Source organism: Sorex fumeus, unplaced genomic scaffold (assembly GCF_029834395.1).
Source record: "Sorex fumeus unplaced genomic scaffold, SorFum_2.1 ptg000003l, whole genome shotgun sequence".
NCBI classification, from domain to species: domain Eukaryota; kingdom Metazoa; phylum Chordata; class Mammalia; order Eulipotyphla; family Soricidae; genus Sorex; species Sorex fumeus.
Genome location: NW_026606060.1, coordinates 6,926,217 through 6,943,275, shown reverse-complemented (window position 1 = coordinate 6,943,275; position 17,059 = coordinate 6,926,217). Strand labels below are relative to the sequence as shown.

Genomic DNA, 17,059 nt, shown 5'->3' with positions numbered 1-17,059 from the left:
CCCCCCTCAATTCAAGGGGGTACAGCTTTACCTCTAGTGTTTTGGTGGGGAAACCATCTGCACTACACCCCCCTCGCCCCAAACCCTTGCCAACCCGTTTTTGACTTCAACATGTTGCTGGGTATAATTTTATTTTATATAAAAAGCATTCTTGCCTTCCTTTCGTCGGAGCCCAAGAGCTGGTGCTGATGGTTGCAGGGACCTGCCCCCAACTGGTTCGCTTAAGCCTCCGTCCAGGTGCCCTTTGCGTGGAGGTCAGGAAAGTCGCACAGAAAGCGGGCCCGGGCCTCACCCTCGCTAAGTCATTCACTCCGTGACCTCGGGGGTCACATACAAGGTCAATGTTTCCGGTCCCCGCCGGATCCTGACTGCCAGCTGGGACTGTGTTCGAACAGCTTCATAAATATCTTCGGCACTTTTCACCAGCTGATCCCCAATGGCCAATATCACGTCGCCTGGTCGAAGACCAGCCCTAGGGGGAAGGAGGGCACAGCTAGCCCAGTTCGGGGGCACAGACACAGCCCATCAGCCCCTCCCGCTGTCCTCTCCCTCACCGGTGTGCCGGGGAGTTGAGGATGACCTTGTGGATGAGCACGCCGTGCTGGACATCAGGAAAGCTCGGCTCTCGGAGCTGCAGCTCAGCAAGGATACTGCAAGGACAGAGTGACCGGTAACCACCCAAGGCACGCGCCCATCCTGCCTCATCTCCTGTGTCTGACAGACACTGCACAGAGCCCCCCTTTTTGCAAGGGGCTTGGGGGGGCAGACAAAGGGAAGCCACACTGGGTTACTCAAGGCTTACTCCTGGCTCTGTGTTCAAGGATCACTGCTGGCAGGGTTCAGAGGGCCAAATGTGGACACAGTGCTAGGAACTGAACCTTGGTTGTCTGCATGCACAGCAAGTATCTTCCCTGCTATGCTCTCTCCAGTTGTGCTCTTACGTATGCCAGACACAAAGGCAATTCACGTCCTGCCTTCTAGCAGTTAGGAAGTGGCACAGGTATTTAAAGGCAGCTAATTTCAAATGACATGCAATGTGAACTCAGCAACACCGCGTCATTCTAAAATCCTCAAAAGTTTGAAGGCAGAGTTGAGGATAGAGTGATAGTACAACAAGGAAAGCACTTGCTTTGCATGCGGCCAAAGCAATGCAAGGCTTGATCCCTGCACTCCAGATGCTCCTTAAAGCCCACCAGGGCTGATCCCTGAGCACTGAGCCAGAAATGAGCCCCAAGCACCACAGGACTTGCCCTCCCACTCCTCTCCCCCAAAAAGGAGGGAGCCGAATTCAAGCTGAGCCTAGAAAGATGGATCTGGTGTTTTACTGTAGAAAGTAGCACTGTCATCCCGTTGTTCATCAATTTGCTTGAGCGGGCACCAGGAACGTCTCCATTGTGAGATTTGTTGTTACTGCTTTTGGCATATCGAATACGCCACAGAGAGCTTGCCAGGCTCTGCCATGCGGGCGGGATACTCTCGGTAGCTTGCCGGGTTCTCCGAGAGGGACGGAGGAATCGAACCCAGGTCAGCTGCGTGCAAGGCAAATGCCCTACCAGCTGTGCTATTGCTTCATACTGATAAAAGAGAAATACAAATGCATTTTTTGAAAAAACACAAAACATCAGACTGTAGAAAGTAAAAACACGAATACAAACATGCGAGATCAGATTAGCTGAAGGCCAGAAAGATAGTGCAGCCAGTAGGGTGCTTGCCTTGCATGCAGCTGACCATGTTCAATTCCCTCCCCGGGCCCCATATTGTTCCTTGAGCCCTATCAGGAGTGATCCCTGAGTGCAGAGCCAGGAGTAAGCCCTGAGCACAGCCAGATGTGGCCCAAAACAACAAAGATAACAAAGGCAAACAGACGAAAATCAGATTGGCTGAATGAGAACATGAAGAAAGGCAGGTCTGGGAGACCGAATGTAAGCCAAACGAAATACTGCCCTACACACAGGATAAAGGGATGAAGGGTTCTGAAGTCAAAGCAAGCAGCAGGACGATATCAGGGGTCTGGGGCACAAAATAAAGTGGGGTGAGAGAGCTCAATGACGACAGGGCAGTTCACCTGTCTCAAGCTCTGAACAGAAAGGTGTTCAACCCAGATAAGGAAAAATGTGGCCCCAAAGTTTAGTGTGAAACCTGCTCCTCAACTCCCCACCCCCCTACCCCCCATCACACTGGTGTTCCTGCTGCATGTCCCTACCCTCGTCCACATACCTGGGGGTCAGAGTGAGCATCATCACCCCAATGTAGCGGCGCTGGGACCCACCAAGTCCAAACCAGCTACCTGTGACAGACGGACCAAAGAGCCTCCTCAGCTGCAGCACCCCCCTCCCCGACCTCCCGTTCCTTCCCCCCAACAGCCCCCATCCAGCAAGGCCCCGCGTGCCCCTGGCTGCCACCTCTCCCACTGAAGCCACACTCACTCTTCTTTTCCCCACGATGCAGAAATTCTCGAAGGCGATCGGAAGGAATGGCAAAGGAGATTCCAGCTGTGACTTTCATGGTGTTCACCCCAATCACCTCCCCATCCTGCAGGAACAGAGCCCCACTGTTCCCTAGCCCAAATAAAGAGGAACATGGGGGGCTGGCGGCTGAATGGGAGCGGCCACCAAGCATGGCGGAGGAGCGGGAGGTAAGCTAGGCGACTTCGGGGAACTCACCAACATACACTGCTCAGAAATTTGACCCACGTGACCGAAGTAGGGGAGACCCACCACACTGACCTGGGGTAGGGAATCCTGGGAAGAAGGCTGTGCCACTCACCAGGTTAACCAGGGGCCCTCCGGAGTTCCCAAACTGCAGGACAAGAAGAAAATATGGGAGAGATCCAGGGACTGTGACTGAGGACATAACCAGGCAGTAGGCATTTGCTCCACATCCTCTCCTGTCCAGCCCTTGAATCGGGGGAGGGGGTGTCACGTTTCTGCAGCCCAATCTGAGCACCCTGGCTCCTCCACCGTCCACCACAGCCGTGCTCCACAGGGCCTCGCCCCTCCCCGACCCCGCCGGCCACGGGCTCTCCTAACGGGACGCACATCAATCGCCGCATCGGTCTGGATGTACTCCACATTGGTCTGGGGGAGGCCCAGGTCTTTGGCCGGACGCTGCGCGGAGCTGACGATGCCGGACGTGATGGTGTTCTGCAGGGCAAAGGGGCTTCCCATGGCGACGACAAACTCGCCCTGCCGGACATCTGCCGAGCGGCCCAGCGGCAGCGTGGGGAGCGGCTCCTGCGGCACAAGGGCGCGACACGCGGCGGGTCACCGCGGCGGCGCCTGCGGGGGGCGGGGGCGCGCGCGGTGGGTGGTCGCCCGCGCCGGCCCGGGGCTGCCCTCCGGTGCCCGACCTTGGTCTGAATCCTCAGCGTGGCGATGTCGGCCACGGGGTCCACCGCGGTGACCACGGCCTCGTACGTGTCCCCGCTCGGCAGCCTCACGCGGACGCGGCGCCGGTCGGCCACCACGTGGGCGTTGGTCACGATGAGCCCGTCCGAGGCCACCACGAAGCCGGACCCGTTGGAGATGGGGATCTCGCGGCCCGAGAACGGGTGCCTGCGCGTGGGGGGCGCACGCTGTGAGGGGCGCGCCGCCGCCGCCGCCGCCCGCCCCCGCCCCGCCGCGCCGGCGCCCCCGTTACCGGCCCAGGATCTCGATGTACACCACGGCGGGCGCCGTCTTCTCCACCACGTCGGCGATGAAGTTGTACTGGCTGCGGGGCGAGCGCGGCGAGCGCGGCGGCGGCGGCGGCGGCGGGGCGGGCACGGCGGCCCGCACGGCGGGGAACCCCCGGCCCCCGCCCCACAGCAGCAGCAGCCCCGCGGCGCCCCCCGCGCCCAGCGCCACGGCCAGCCACACGCGGCCGCGCGCCCCCGCGCCGGGGTCGCCCGCCGCCCCCCGCGCCCGCGGCTCGGGAGAGCCCGACGTCAGCAGGCCCCGGGGGTGAGGGGCCGGCGGGGGCCCCGCCAGGCGAAGCCCCCCGCCCCGAGCCCGCCACGCTCCGAGGCAGCAGCCCGCCGCGCGCCCCGCCCTCAGGGCAGCCATGGACTCCGCCTCGGCCGCGCCCCGCCCGCCCGCCCCCACGTAGAGGCGGCGCCCCGCAGGCCCGCGGGCGCACGGCGGGCGCGCGGCACGCCGGGACCCGCCGGGACCCGCCGGCCTCCGCGCGCGCGCGGGGGATGCCGGGACTTGGAGTCCCGGCCGGCCGAGGCGCGCGCGGCACGCCGGGACCACGAGCCCTTCCGGGGCGCCCCGGCTTCGGGCGCCGGCACCCTGGGCGGCGGCCCCCGGACTCCGCCTTCCCAGGAGCCCCTGCGGCGGGGCGCGAAGATGGCGGCGGCGGCGGCGGCGGCGGCGACAGCCGGGCGGCCCTGAGGCAGCGGCGATGGACGCTCCGCCGGCGCCGGGGCCGGAGCGGCTCTTTGACGCGCACCGGTGAGCGGGCGGGGGGAGGCCGGCGGCCGGGCCCGGGCCGCGCGCGCCGCTCCGTGCCCACCGGCCGCGTCTCCCCGCAGGCTCCCGGGCGACGGCTTCCTGCTGCTCGCGCTGCTGCTCTACGCGCCCGTCGGCCTCTGCCTGCTGGTGCTGCGGCTCTTCCTGGGGATCCACGTCTTCCTGGTCAGCTGCGCGCTGCCCGACTGCGTGCGCAGGTGCCGGCCGGGGCGGGCGGGCGGGCGGGCCGGACCCGGGGCCGGGCAGGGGCTCACCGCCGCCTGCGCCCCAGGTTCGTGGTGCGGACCATGTGTGCGGTGCTGGGGCTCGTGGCCTGGCAGGAGGACTCGGCGCTCCGCGACCGGCGCGTCCGGATCCTCATTTCCAACCATGTGACCCCGTTCGACCACAACATGGTCAACCTGCTCACCAGCTGCACCACCGTGAGTGGCGGGGCTTGCGACACCCGCGGGCGCCCCGGGCCTCCCCACCCCCGCGCGGGGTGCCAGAGCCGTGCCCCTAGACCTGGCTTCTGTGTCGTTCCTGCCCCGCCTGTCGGTATTTCTCACTTCCCAACCAGCCTTCTTTTTCCTCTTTTTTTTCTGCGTTCTCTCCTCGCCGTTCCCAGCCTCTGCTCAATAGCCCCCCCAGCTTTGTGTGCTGGTCCCGGGGCTTCACGGAGATGGATGGGCGCGGGGAGTTGGTGGATTCACTCAAGAGATTCTGCGCTTCCACGAGCCCCGCCCCCATCCCTCTGCTGCTGTTCCCCGAGGAGGAGGCCACCAATGGCCGGGAGGGTCTCCTGCACTTCAGGTGGGTGAGCTGGGGATCCTCCCGCACTGGGTAGGCGGTCAGGCTTGGGGGAGGGGGGCCGGGTTTTCGCTCTCTGGGGCAGTCCGTCTTAGTTCCGTTCTCTTTCTGTCCACGTCACCTTCCCCCCACGCTTCCCCCCCAGTGCACCCCAGTCCCGTCATTCCCGTGTCTCTGCGGTCCGGTGTGAGCGTTTTCTGGTTGAAGGGGGGGCCGGGCTGCTGACTGATGAGATGGAACCCCATCCTGCTCTCCCTCCCCCTTCCTAGTTCCTGGCCATTTTCCATTCAGGATGTGGTTCAGCCCCTGACCCTGCGGGTCCAGCGACCCCTGGTCTCGGTGGTGAGTGTGTGGGGACAGCCGAAGGTGGGGTGGGGGGGCGTGCAGGGAAGACTCGGGCTGTGGCCCAGACCTCACCTCCTCTCCCTCCCTCAGACGGTGTCGGATGCCTCCTGGATCTCAGAACTGCTGTGGTCCCTGTTCGTCCCTTTCACGGTGTATCAAGTAAGGTATTAATTGTCCTCATTTTCCGGTGGCTGGGAGAAGCTCACCGTGAGTGGAGGAAGTAGGTGGCCGGCCCTGCCCGCTTGCAGCTCTTTTAGCGCCACCACTCCACCCTGGTGGCCGTCCGCTCGCCGCCACCGTGCCGTGGGTAGAGGTATCGAGAGGGACGAGGGGGCAGCCTCGACCTCTGATGCCCCAGCGTGGCCCTGGCTTGATGCTTGCAGATGGCTGCGCCCTGTTCATCGCCAGCGAGGGGAGGGGAATGAGGAGTTTGCCCTCCGCGTCCAACAGGTGGGGAGTCCGTGGGCAGGCTGGAGGCTGGAGGCTGGGGAGGCAGCCTCGTCCCGGCGGCCCTTGCAACCTTTCGTGTTTCCCCCAGCTGGTGGCGAAGGAGTTGGGCCAGACAGGGACACGACTCACCCCCGCAGACAAAGCAGAGCACATGAAGCGACAGAGACATCCGAGATCGCGCCCCCACACAGGTGTGTGGCCTGTGTCCCCCAGCTTTTGGATTGTCAGCCGTGAGCGATAGCCTCCCTCTCGCTGTGCGGGTAGACCCCGCCTTCCCCCCCGTGGTTCTTCGCGCACTCGACCTGGGATTTCTTTCTTGCAGCCCAGTCTTCTTTCCCTGCCTCCCCTGGCCCTTCTCCTGATGCGCAGCTGACAACTCTGGCTCATCGAGTCAAGGAGGTTTTACCCCATGTGCCACTGGGTGTTATCCAGAGAGACCTGGGTATGGGAACGCGTCGCCTCGCCTGGGGAGACAGAGAGGGGGTGATGCGGGGAGAAGGTGAGTAGGCACCAGAGCCTCCCCCTTCCCCTTCTTCCCAGCCAGGACCGGCTGTGTAGACTTGACCATCACTAATCTACTCGAGGGGGCCGTAGCTTTTGTGCCTGAAGACATCACGGAGGGGACCCAGTCCCTTCCCACTGCCTCTGCCTCCAAGGTGAGTCCCGAGCAGCGTCAGGTCTGAGCCCTTGGGTGGGCTGGCGCAGTCTGCACTCTCCTTGCCTGTGGCGTCTCCATTCTGATCCTGAGACCCTAGCACGGTGCCTCTCTTGCCAAGTAGGCATTCGATGCAGGCTTAATGCCGATGACTTCGCAAGCCCTCTGACATTGTGATCACCTCAGTTCCCCAGCTCTGGCCCGGTGACCCCACAGCTAACATTTGCCAAGTCCTCCTGGGCCCGGCAGGAAAGCCTCCAGGAGCGCAAGCAGGCATTGTACGAATATGCGAGAAGGTGAGAAAAGGATGGCGGGAACGACGGCTGGTTGAGGACAGGGAATGTTGGCACCGCAGCGGCGATGCTCACACGCTGTTTCTGTGTCCCCGCAGGAGATACAAAGAAAAACGGGCCCAGGAGGCTGACTGAGCACAGGACAGTACCCAGAGCCGCAGGACGGAGACTGGGGGCAGCCCTCACCCAACTCACAACAGGCCGGCTGGGTGGGTGGTGGAAAGGGAGGGATGGGGCTCCCCCCCCAAATCACATTAAATTCAGGGTTTTCACTCAAGGTCTCTGTTGCCTCTCTGGGTTTCCGAAGCATGTCACACACATACCCCAGCCCCAAAGTCTGTATCTTTTCCTTTCATTTTGGGGAAGGGGGCTGTCCTCCTGCGGGGTTATGGGAGTCAGAATGGAACACCCCTGAGGCTAGGGAGAAGGTTCATGCTTTGCATGTGGGGAGCCTTAGGGTCACTACCTGGCACCACCTGGTATCCTGAGCATGACTTGGCAAGCAGTACATGGGGTGTGACCCCAAAACACACACACCTGAAATCACCTCTCTAAGGCAAGAGATGAGTAACATCAAGAAGTGAAACTGAACTGAAGCTCCCGCAGCAGCTGACGGCCAGCTTGAAGGTGGTTGTGCCAGCTGGTGAAGACGTTGATACAGAACTACAAGGTCCAAGATGCCTTTCACCAGTGAACTCTGAACACGGGCTGGAGTTGACACATGCTCACTAAGGTCTAGAGCCCGTCTTCCATAGGATCCTAAGTTAAATAAGGTGGAGCAAGTGACCCCACCCCCAGAGCAGTCCAGGATTCTCATTGAGCCGAGCCCCAAGGTGGAGCCGGAATTTACCTTTGTACTTCACGAGGGTCAGGGTTAGTGATGACTGGCCGGGTAGCTGTGGAACTGGCTGCCACCCTGACGCGTCTCAGCTGCAAGCAGGTTTGAATCCAGGATCCTTGGGGTCCTGCTCCCCACTTTCTTTCATTCACTCTCCTTTTCCCCGGGGATGTTCCTGTAAGTTACCTGGGGGGGCTTGTGTTTACTGGCCTTGAGGACCCCAGTGTTGGTCACAAGCTTTCCATGATTTGCCCAGAGTGTAACAGCCCTCTCGGTAGCGCCTTTCTGGGGAACTCAGGCTGCACTGTTTGCTGGCAGGAAGGGGCCAGGGTGGGGCTCAATGGTAGAACACGTGCCTCTCTTCTGTGAGGCTCTGGATTCAATTCCCAGCACAACCCAAAACAATGCTAGGAAGAAGACCCCGGGCATCATCCCCTACAGTTCCAAGTCCAGGACCCACTGAGGTGGGGTACGTGTGGGTCTGCATCCACCGCACCCTAACGGCCGCCCTGCCTTCTGTAGGTCCTGCCGGAGCCAGCATGGCCTCTCAGCTTCGCAGGCCGGCTGAGCAGCCCGGGGGCAACCCTGAGGAGCCCGAGCTGGCCGTGAACCCATTTGATGGGCTTCCCTTCTCCTCCCGCTACTATGAGCTGCTGGAGTGCCGGCGCGCCCTGCCTATCTGGGCAGCTCGCTTTGTGTTCCTGGAGCAGCTGGAGAGTGGGCCTGGCGGGGTGGTGCTGGTGTCCGGGGAGCCTGGCTCGGGCAAGAGCACCCAGGTGGGGAGGATCTGGGAGGACGGGGCTGCGAAAGGCTGAAGGGGAGGTGGACCAAGGGAGACGCAACCTGGGCAGCCCCTCACCCCCAAATAAAGACTATAGACAAACCCTTTGGCACAGATCTCTGACGGACTGCCCTTCCCTCCCTACGCTAGATCCCTCAGTGGTGTGCAGAGTTTGTGTTGGCCAGGGGCCTTCAGAAGGGCCCGGTGACCGTCACTCAACCCTACCCTCTGGCAGCCCTGAGCCTGGCTATGCGCGTTGCTGATGAGATGGACCTGACGCTGGGTCATGAGGTCGGATACAGCATCCCCCAGGAGGACTGCACGGGGCCTGACACCGTGCTCAGGTGGGGGCTCCCACAGGCCGACCCTGCGCCTCTCAGCCCCACTCACCCTCTATGTCCCGCTTGCTGCCAGTGCTGAATTAAACCCTCCTCCCCGCCAGGGCCCTCAGACAGTTGGCTCACCCTCACTTTCCCCATTGGCGTGTGCTCAGGAACCAAAGTGTCATCAGAGGGGTGAGCACTTAGGAAGCCAGCCATGGTCTTGCTCTGGCCTTCGCTATCAAAAGAGCACCCCCTGCTCCACGCCAGAAGGTCCCCTGGACTTGCAGAGATGGTCAGCATCCACACTGATTCCTCCACGTCCTTCCACTGTCAACAGGTTCTGCTGGGACAGATTACTCCTGCAGGAGATGGCCTCCACCCGGGGCCCGGGAACCTGGGGTGTGCTGGTGTTGGATGAGGCCCAGGAGCGATCAGTGGCCTCAGACGTACTCCAGGGGCTGCTGCGAGATGCCAGCCTGGGAAATCTCCCAGGGGATCCCAAGGTGGTCGTGGTTACCGACCCAGCCTTTGAACCCAAGCTCCAGACCTTCTGGGGCAGCCCTCCCACTGTTCACGTGCCCAGAAACCCCGGGGGAGACCCCAGCCCTGACTATAGGGACACTGTCCCTCCGGATCGAGTGGAAGCAGCCTGTCAAGCAGTGCTTGATCTGTGTCGGCAGGAGACACCGGGAGATGTGCTTGTGTACCTGCCCAGTGAGGAGGTAAAAAGGGGCTGCAGAAAGGTACTCGCAGGTGCCACCTCCTGGTGCCCAGTGCCCCAGTCATAGAATGACACTGATTAGGAACGCAGGAGCTGTCGTATTTACTGGGCCCTGAGGACACACACACGGATCCCACACATAGAGAGGTTTACCACCTTTTGGTTCTGGCTAATGCAGAAATCTGTGCTGCTCTGGCTGCCGAGAAGCCAAACACCCCCAATTTCACAACTCCATGCTTTGTTGGGGGTTTTTTGGGGTTTCTTTTTTGGGTTTTGTTTTGTTTTGTTTTGTTTTTTGGTCACACCCAGTGATGCACAGGGATTACTCCTGGCTCTGCACTCAGGAACTGCTCCAGAATTGCTCCTGGCAGTACTCAGGGGACCATATGGAATGCTGGGAATTGAACCCGAGTTGACAGCATACAAGGCAAATGCCCTCCCTGCTGTGCTATCGCTCCAGCCTCACAACTTCATGCATTTGTGTCTTGTTCTGTTTGGGGCCACATCCGTCGTGCCCAGGGCTTACTTCTGGCTCTGCACTCCAGGATCACTCCTGGCAGGCTCAGGGGATGATATGTGGTACCAGGGATTGAACCCGGATTGGACGTGTGCGAGGCAAACTCCTTAGCCCTATGTTACCTCTCCAGTCCCAGAGGATGTGCATTTTTTTTCAGTGTGAAGGGTCAGAGCTTTCAGAGGGGTTTGGGAACGCCAGCGGGCGAGAGTGCCTTAACACCACACGTTTCTCCTCAGGAAATCTCCCTGTGCTGTGAAGCCTTGTCCAGGGAGATAAAGCTCTTGGCTCTGCCAGGGCCTCCACCACAGGTGCTGCCCCTTCACCCAGGCCTGGGCCGAGCCGTGCTGGCTGTCTACGAGGACTCAGACTTGGGGGCCCAGAAAATCGTGCTCACTCACTGGCTGGCTGACTTTGCCTTCTCGCTCCCTTCTGTCCGCCACGTCATTGACTCAGGGATGGAGCTTCGCAGCGTGAGTGAGAGCAGGGGTGGCGGGGGGGCGCCCATGAGACCCGCCCAATGCCCCAGTGATCACTTGCAGCCTTCCCTGGGGGTGCGCTGACAGGTGTACAAGCCTCAGATCCGAGCAGAATCCCAGATGCTGAGGCCCATCAGCAGGTGCCAGGCAGAGGCCAGACGGCAGCGGGCAAGAGGGTCCCCTCCAGGTGAGAGCCGGCCCTCCCTGAGCACACAGTGCCACCCCAACCCCAAGAGCGGAGGAAGCAACAGCGCTTTCCCTGCCCTTTGTCACCTCAGGATCTTGCCTCCGCCTGTACCCTAAGTCCTTCCTAGAACTAGACGCTGCCCCACTGCCCCAGCCCAGGGTGTGTGAGGAGAATCTGAGCTCCCTGGTGTTGCTGTTGAAGAGGAAAGAGATCGCAGAGCCAGCATACTGTCACTTCCTGGACCGACCCTGTGAGCACCCGTCCTGCCCCCTCAGCTGCCCAGGGGCCTCCCAGAGCCCCTGTGCTGAGGCCTGTTTCATCACCAGCTCCAGAGGCGCTGATGCAGGCCCTGGAAGATTTAGACTACCTAGCAGCCCTGGATGACGACGGAGACCTCTCAGACCTGGGCATCATCTTATCCGAGTTCCCGCTGCCCCCTGAGCTCGCCAAAGCCCTGCTAGCCTCATGCGAGTTCAACTGTGTGGACGAGATGCTCACTCTGGCCGCCATGCTCACGGGTACGAATAGCCTCTCCCATGGCCTTTGACAGTGCCGTCCGCCCCCCCCCCCCCCCACCATGGTTCTGGCTCTACGCTTCACCGCCCTTGGTGATGCGGGAGCCAAGCTGGATCATGTGCCCTCTCCTGTTTCTACCCTTTCTTACATGTTCAAATCTCTCTCCATTATTACTGTTATTATCATTTTGTTTGGGGGTTACACCTGGCAGTGCTCAGGGGCTACTCCTGACTCTGCACTCAGGTGTTGCTCCTGGTGGTGCTTGGTTTTTTGGGGGTAAGGAGGGGATTTTTTGGTCACACTCGATAATGCTCAAGGCTTACTCCTGTTTCAGCATACAGTAATTATTTCTGGAGGTGCTCTGGGGGACTGTATGGGGTATCAGGGATTGAACCCAGGTCAGCTCTGTAAAAGGTAAATGCCCTAGCTGCTGTACTATTTTGATCCAGACCCACCTGGTGGTACTTGGGGGACATCAGATTGGGACATCAGATTGAATCTGGGTCAGCCACATGCAAGGCAGACACTCTACCCACTGTACTATATCTCCAACTCCCATTATTATTCATTTTTATTTTTTGGTGCTCAGAGATTACTCCTGGCTCTGTGCCCAGGGATCACTCCTGGTGGGCTCAGGGGACCTTCTGATGTGCCAGGGATTGAACCTGGGTTGGCCTCGAGCAACAAAGCACCCTACCTACTGTACTACCCTGCCCTTCCTCTCCATTATTACTGAAATGCCCCACCCTTTACTCAACAGTCTACTCCCTTCAGCACTTCAGAATAATTTCTGCGCCAAGCCAGAGAGACAGTACAGTGGGTAGGGCACTTACCTTACACACAGCAGACCCAGGTTTGATTCCTGGCATCCCATGTGGTCTCCGAAGCCCCTTCAGAAGTGATCCCTGAGCTCCAGAGCCAGAAGTAAATCCTGAGCATTGCTGGGTGTGGCCCCAAACCAAACAAACAAAATTGCTCTATAGAAGGTGCCGTCCTTGTTCCCTTTGTCCCATCCTTGGGTCCCTCATGGTCCTGAAGCTTTCAACTCCTGATCACCTCCCATAAACTCAGTCCTAAACTTTTGGGTTTTGTTTCTGTTTTTCAGGGGGGTTGGTGCTTTGGGCCACACCTGGTAGTGCTCAGGGGCCATGCTTGACAGTGGTAGGGACTAATGAAGGGTTGACCTCTACACCGCATGCAAGGCTAGTGCCTTAGTACCACCTGAACCATCTCTCAGGCCCTGCTGGGTCTCTGACAGTTGAGAGAGCTGATCACTAGAGCTGTGAAGCTGCTTCTCTGTCTCCCTGACTTGCTCCCGACCTCCTTGGCTCCTCTCTCCTCATTTGCATCCTTCCTGTCTGAACTGCCCCTGGAGCTCTTCCCTGAGATCTTCCTTTACTGCACTTCCCACGTAAGTTGGACCTTGGGTTCTGTCTTGTCCCACTGACTCATTCCTCTCACCCATCCACAAGTTCATCATTTCTGGTCTGAAGTGCCTCCTTCACTCCCCCGTGGCCCAAATGCTGTACCTCCTGGCCCATGCCTTTTTCTTTTTTTCTTTTTGGGTCGGGCTGGAGCGATAACACAGCAGGTAGGGCATTTGCCTTACACACTGCTGACCGGGCCAACCCGGATTCAATTCCTCCGCCCCTCTCAGAGTGCCTGGCAAGCTACCGAGAGTATCTCACCCGCATGGCAAAGCCTGACAAGCTCCCTGTGACGTATTTGATATGCCAAGCTTAGTAACAAGTCTCACAACAGAGACGTTATTGGGCCCACTCAAGCAAATTGATGAACAACGGGAGGACAGTTTGACAGTGCTTTTTGGGTCACACCCAGCGATGCACAGGGGTTAGTCCTGGCTCTGCACTCAGGAATTACTCCTGGTGGTACTCAAAGGATCATATGGGATCATATCGAACCTGGGTCAGCTGCATGCAAGGCAGACACCCTACCTGCTGTGCTATTGCTCCAGCCCCCTCATCCCATTTTTGAACCCCATATTTACATACCTGACCCCGACAGACATTTTTATCTTCAGTTCCTCAAGCACTTCCTTTCGCTTTGCTGCTGCTGCAGCTGTGATAAGCAAAGGTCCCCACACGTTTGACCCCTGGTGTGTGGTGCCTGCCAGGCCCACTCCTCTGGCTACAGGGCTTATGGGGGCTCACACACTTCGTGTCTGTGCCTGCACATGTGCTCACGGGGAGTCATGCTCCCTTCTAGCACTTTCTTAAACTCCCACAAGATCCCTTCCTCCCACAGCCTTGCTGCCGGGTCACTCTAGACTCATTCTGATTTTCATTTCCTTTGTTTTTGATAGGGACTCCCTAGCAGTGCCACGGTGGCACCATTCCCGGTGTAACTTACCTCAGTGATGCAGGCCTAGTGGTTTGAACCTCAAGCCCAATGATGCAGTTCTGCTCTGGGCCAATGTTGTTGTGCCAAGTTTGATCTGTGGCACCGCAGGTCAAAGTTGGGACCTCACACATGAATTCCAGCCCTTTGAGATAGCTCTGAGACCCCTCTTTAAAAAAGGGGGGGGAGCATCTGCTTTCTTTCATCCTCATTATCACCACCTCCTCACTTCTCAGCTGGATTCTTTGTGTGTGTGTGTGGGGGGGGGGGCACATTGGCTGTGTTCAAGATTTACTCCTGGCTCTGTGCTCAGGGATCATTCTTGGCAGGCTCAGGGAAACATGTGCGATGCTAGGAATCAAGCCAGACCAGCCCCTTGCAAGGGGCTGCTATATTATCTCTCTGAGCCCACTTTCAACATTTGTTTGTTTGGATTTTTTGGTTCTGGGGCCCACACGAAGCAGTGCTCGGGGCTTACTCCTGATCCCTCACTCAGGGATCACTCCTGGTGGGGCTTTGGGGACCATCTGTGGTGCCAGGGATTAAACCTGGGTCAGTCTTGTGCAAAGCAAGTACCTTACCCACTGTACATCTCTCCACCATGCCCCTCCTCCCACTTTCAACTTTTAAAATCACTAATGTCTAATAAAGTACCTAACATCTGGAAGTTATCAATGTCCTTGGAATAAAGCTCCCCAAATGACAGTTTGACTTTTCAGCCTTCTGCCTTTGCCATTATCCTCTCTCATGCCCCGAAATGACCTTTTCTTCTGCCTCTAGCTGCCCCTGGGTATACCCATCCCCCACGCTGTGCAGAAGAAGCCGCGTTGCGTCGGGCTCTGGAACACACAGACGGCGATCACTGCTCTCTGATCCAGGTCTATGAGGCCTTTGTACAGAGTGAGTGGCCTTCTCTGCACCTGCATAACGCAGCTTAGATTTCCGAAAGAGGAGAAGGGGTGTGCAGCCAGCTACCAGTCCCTGTGACTGAAAGAAGGGGCCCTTTCGACAACGGTGGGATGCTTTCCGGGCCTCGAGGAATTTAGTTGTAGATGGTCGCTTTCCTCTCCTAGGTGGAGCAGACAAAACTTGGTGCCAGGCTCGAGGTCTAAACTGGGCAGCATTGTGCCAGGCCCAGAAACTTCGAGAAGAACTTCAAGAACTCATGCAACGAATTGAACTTCCCTTATCCCAACCTGCCTTTGGCTCTGAGCAGAATCGCAGAGACCTTCAGAAAGCACTGTTGTCAGGCTACTTCCTCAAGGTTAGGGGAGAGAAGGGCTGGGAGCTCTAAAGAGGCAGATGGCAGAGGAGCCTGCGACAGGCATGCCACCTGTGAAATGGCTGAGGTGGCCATTGTAAAGGGTTCCTTTGAGAAACGTTTCCTTGGCGGCTTCGAGAAGCAAGGGACTAGGGAAGATGCCAGGTCCAGGAACGTGACTACTAATTCTTTACTCTAGGTCACTCTGCTTCTGAATTCCTTGACCACCCTAGCTAATTCTTTCTTAGACTCTGTTACTTGTTTTTTAGAGTTTGCCTCGCCTTACTTATTCCTTCCGTGCCTTTCCCTTTTAATGAGGTGGCTCGAGACACAGATGGAACCGGAAATTACCTGCTCCTGACCCATAAGCATGTGGCCCAGCTCTCCCCATACTGCTGCTATCGAGGCCGCCGGCCCCCCGCCACACTTCCACCATGGGTGCTCTACCACAATTTCTCCATTTCCAGAGACAACTGCCTTTCCATAGTCTCTGAGATTCAACCACAGATGTGAGTTCCCTCCCATACCTCCAACAATGCATAGTCCTCTTCCCCAGCAAAACGATGACTGGGCATATAGAGCCTTAAGAAGAGGGGAGGGCTGGGAATGGGGTTCAGCGATGGAGTCCTTACCTTGCAGGTGTGAGGCCCTGGGTTCAATCCCCAGAACCGCCAAGGGCTGGGGGGTGGAGAATGTCATTCCTTGATCAGAGAGTTAGTACAGGGGTTAAGGCATTTGATTTACTTGTGACTGACCATGATTCAACCCTCAGAACTGCCAAGGGCTCAATTCTGAGCACAGAGCTAGGAGTAGCCCCTGAGCACAGCCCTCCCGTTGATCATCGATTTGCTCGAGCGGGCCCAGTAACGTCTCCATTGGAGACTTTGTTGTTACTGTGTTTGGCATATCGAATACGTCACGGGGAGCTTGCCAGGCTCTGCCGTGCGGGCGAGATACTCTCGGTAGCTTGCCAGGCTCTCCGAGAGGGGCGGAGGAATCGAACTCGGGTCGGCCATGTTGGCTGCTTGTAAGGCAAATGCCCTACCGCTGTGCTATGGCTCCAGCCCTTGAAAAATAAGTAAATAAATAAGTTTAAGAACCTGCGTTATAGAACGAAAGATATCTTTGCATGCAGATAACCTGAGTTCGATCCCTGGTACCTTATGTGGTCCCTGAGGTCCTGCCAGGAATAATTCCTGAGCACAGAGTCAGGAGTAAGCCGTGAGCACTAACAGTTAATGGCTGCAAAATGAAAGGGGAATGGGGGGAAGAACCTGCATTTTACAAGGATATAGATTTAGTCTAATGATGATCATTACGATTCTCTCTGACAGGCTGGTGGAGTTGGCCCCTTCATACTTCCTGAGTAACTTGCCCCCCAGTGAAAGCAGAGACCTTCTGAATCAGCTGAGGGAAGAATTGGCGGATCCTCCAGCAGATCCTCCAGAAGAGAATGAATCCTCTTCTACTCAAGACTTTGGAGTTGCCTGTGTCCTACAGTGACCTGCCTGGGAGACAGAGCTGAGCTCCACTGAGACATTGGTTCTTTCCTCAGGCTAGCACCACGGCCGTCCACCAAGTTGAGAAATCAAAACTTAAAAGTAAGAAGTAGGGGGCTGGAGCGATAGCACAGCGGGTAGGGCATTAGCCTTGCATTCGGTGGACCCAGGTTCAGTTCCTAGCATCCCATATGGTCCCTTGAGCACCGCCAAGAGTAATTCCTGAGTGCAGGGCCCGGAGTAACCCCTGTGCCTTGCCAGGTGTGACCCAAAAAAGCAAAATTAATTAATTAATTTTTTAAAAAATGTAAGAAGTAAAGCCTACGAATGAATCCTAAGAGATGGTGACCCGAGAGTAGAGTGAACAGGATGAGCTAGTCTAAGAGGGTAGGATCCTGCCTCCTCCTGTTTATTGAGGAGGGATGGCCATGCCTTCATTTTACCCCCAACTTTATGCCAAACCCATCTTTGTGCTTGTTCCCTTTTGGTTTCTAAAATTTCTTTTTGTGTGCCAAATTGGAGTTTGGTTCTGCAACATCGCTTACAACATCCACGAGTTAGAGATGATGCAATATCAGATGGGGTTTAACTGATTTATG

At 57.9% G+C, this 17,059-nt stretch overlaps 3 protein-coding genes across 4 annotated transcripts; 2 read left to right on the top strand and 1 right to left on the bottom strand.

Moving 5' to 3' along the window:
* Window positions 1-97: 97 nt before the first annotated feature.
* Window positions 98-4,075, bottom strand: HTRA2 (HtrA serine peptidase 2). Its single transcript, XM_056116605.1, has 8 exons — window positions 3,640-4,075; window positions 3,350-3,554; window positions 3,039-3,233; window positions 2,767-2,799; window positions 2,427-2,532; window positions 2,218-2,287; window positions 555-650; window positions 98-472 (listed from the first exon to the last, which is right to left on the bottom strand). Exons 1-8 carry the CDS (start codon window positions 4,041-4,043, stop codon window positions 307-309), a joined length of 1,275 nt encoding a protein of 424 aa, XP_055972580.1. The 5' UTR covers window positions 4,044-4,075; the 3' UTR covers window positions 98-306.
* A 190-nt stretch (window positions 4,076-4,265) lies between these two features.
* AUP1 (AUP1 lipid droplet regulating VLDL assembly factor) lies at window positions 4,266-7,260 on the top strand. 2 transcript variants are annotated; one of them, XM_056116606.1, is made up of 12 exons: window positions 4,266-4,433; window positions 4,514-4,648; window positions 4,723-4,873; window positions 5,059-5,243; window positions 5,510-5,582; window positions 5,676-5,749; window positions 5,969-6,035; window positions 6,124-6,226; window positions 6,358-6,477; window positions 6,576-6,691; window positions 6,877-6,986; window positions 7,082-7,260. In XM_056116606.1, the coding sequence occupies exons 1-12, from the start codon at window positions 4,384-4,386 to the stop codon at window positions 7,116-7,118; spliced, it is 1,221 nt and encodes a 406-aa protein (XP_055972581.1). In that variant the 5' UTR covers window positions 4,266-4,383; the 3' UTR covers window positions 7,119-7,260. The 2 variants fall into 2 exon arrangements, with proteins under 2 accessions (XP_055972581.1, XP_055972582.1); XM_056116607.1 differs by lacking the exon at window positions 7,082-7,260 and having other exon boundaries at window positions 6,815-6,951.
* A 1,100-nt stretch (window positions 7,261-8,360) lies between these two features.
* DQX1 (DEAQ-box RNA dependent ATPase 1) lies at window positions 8,361-16,464 on the top strand. Its single transcript, XM_056118066.1, has 11 exons — window positions 8,361-8,597; window positions 8,753-8,946; window positions 9,263-9,647; window positions 10,400-10,633; window positions 10,727-10,826; window positions 10,918-11,076; window positions 11,153-11,344; window positions 14,481-14,600; window positions 14,774-14,964; window positions 15,280-15,470; window positions 16,296-16,464. The coding sequence occupies exons 1-11, from the start codon at window positions 8,361-8,363 to the stop codon at window positions 16,462-16,464; spliced, it is 2,172 nt and encodes a 723-aa protein (XP_055974041.1).
* Window positions 16,465-17,059: the final 595 nt, after the last annotated feature.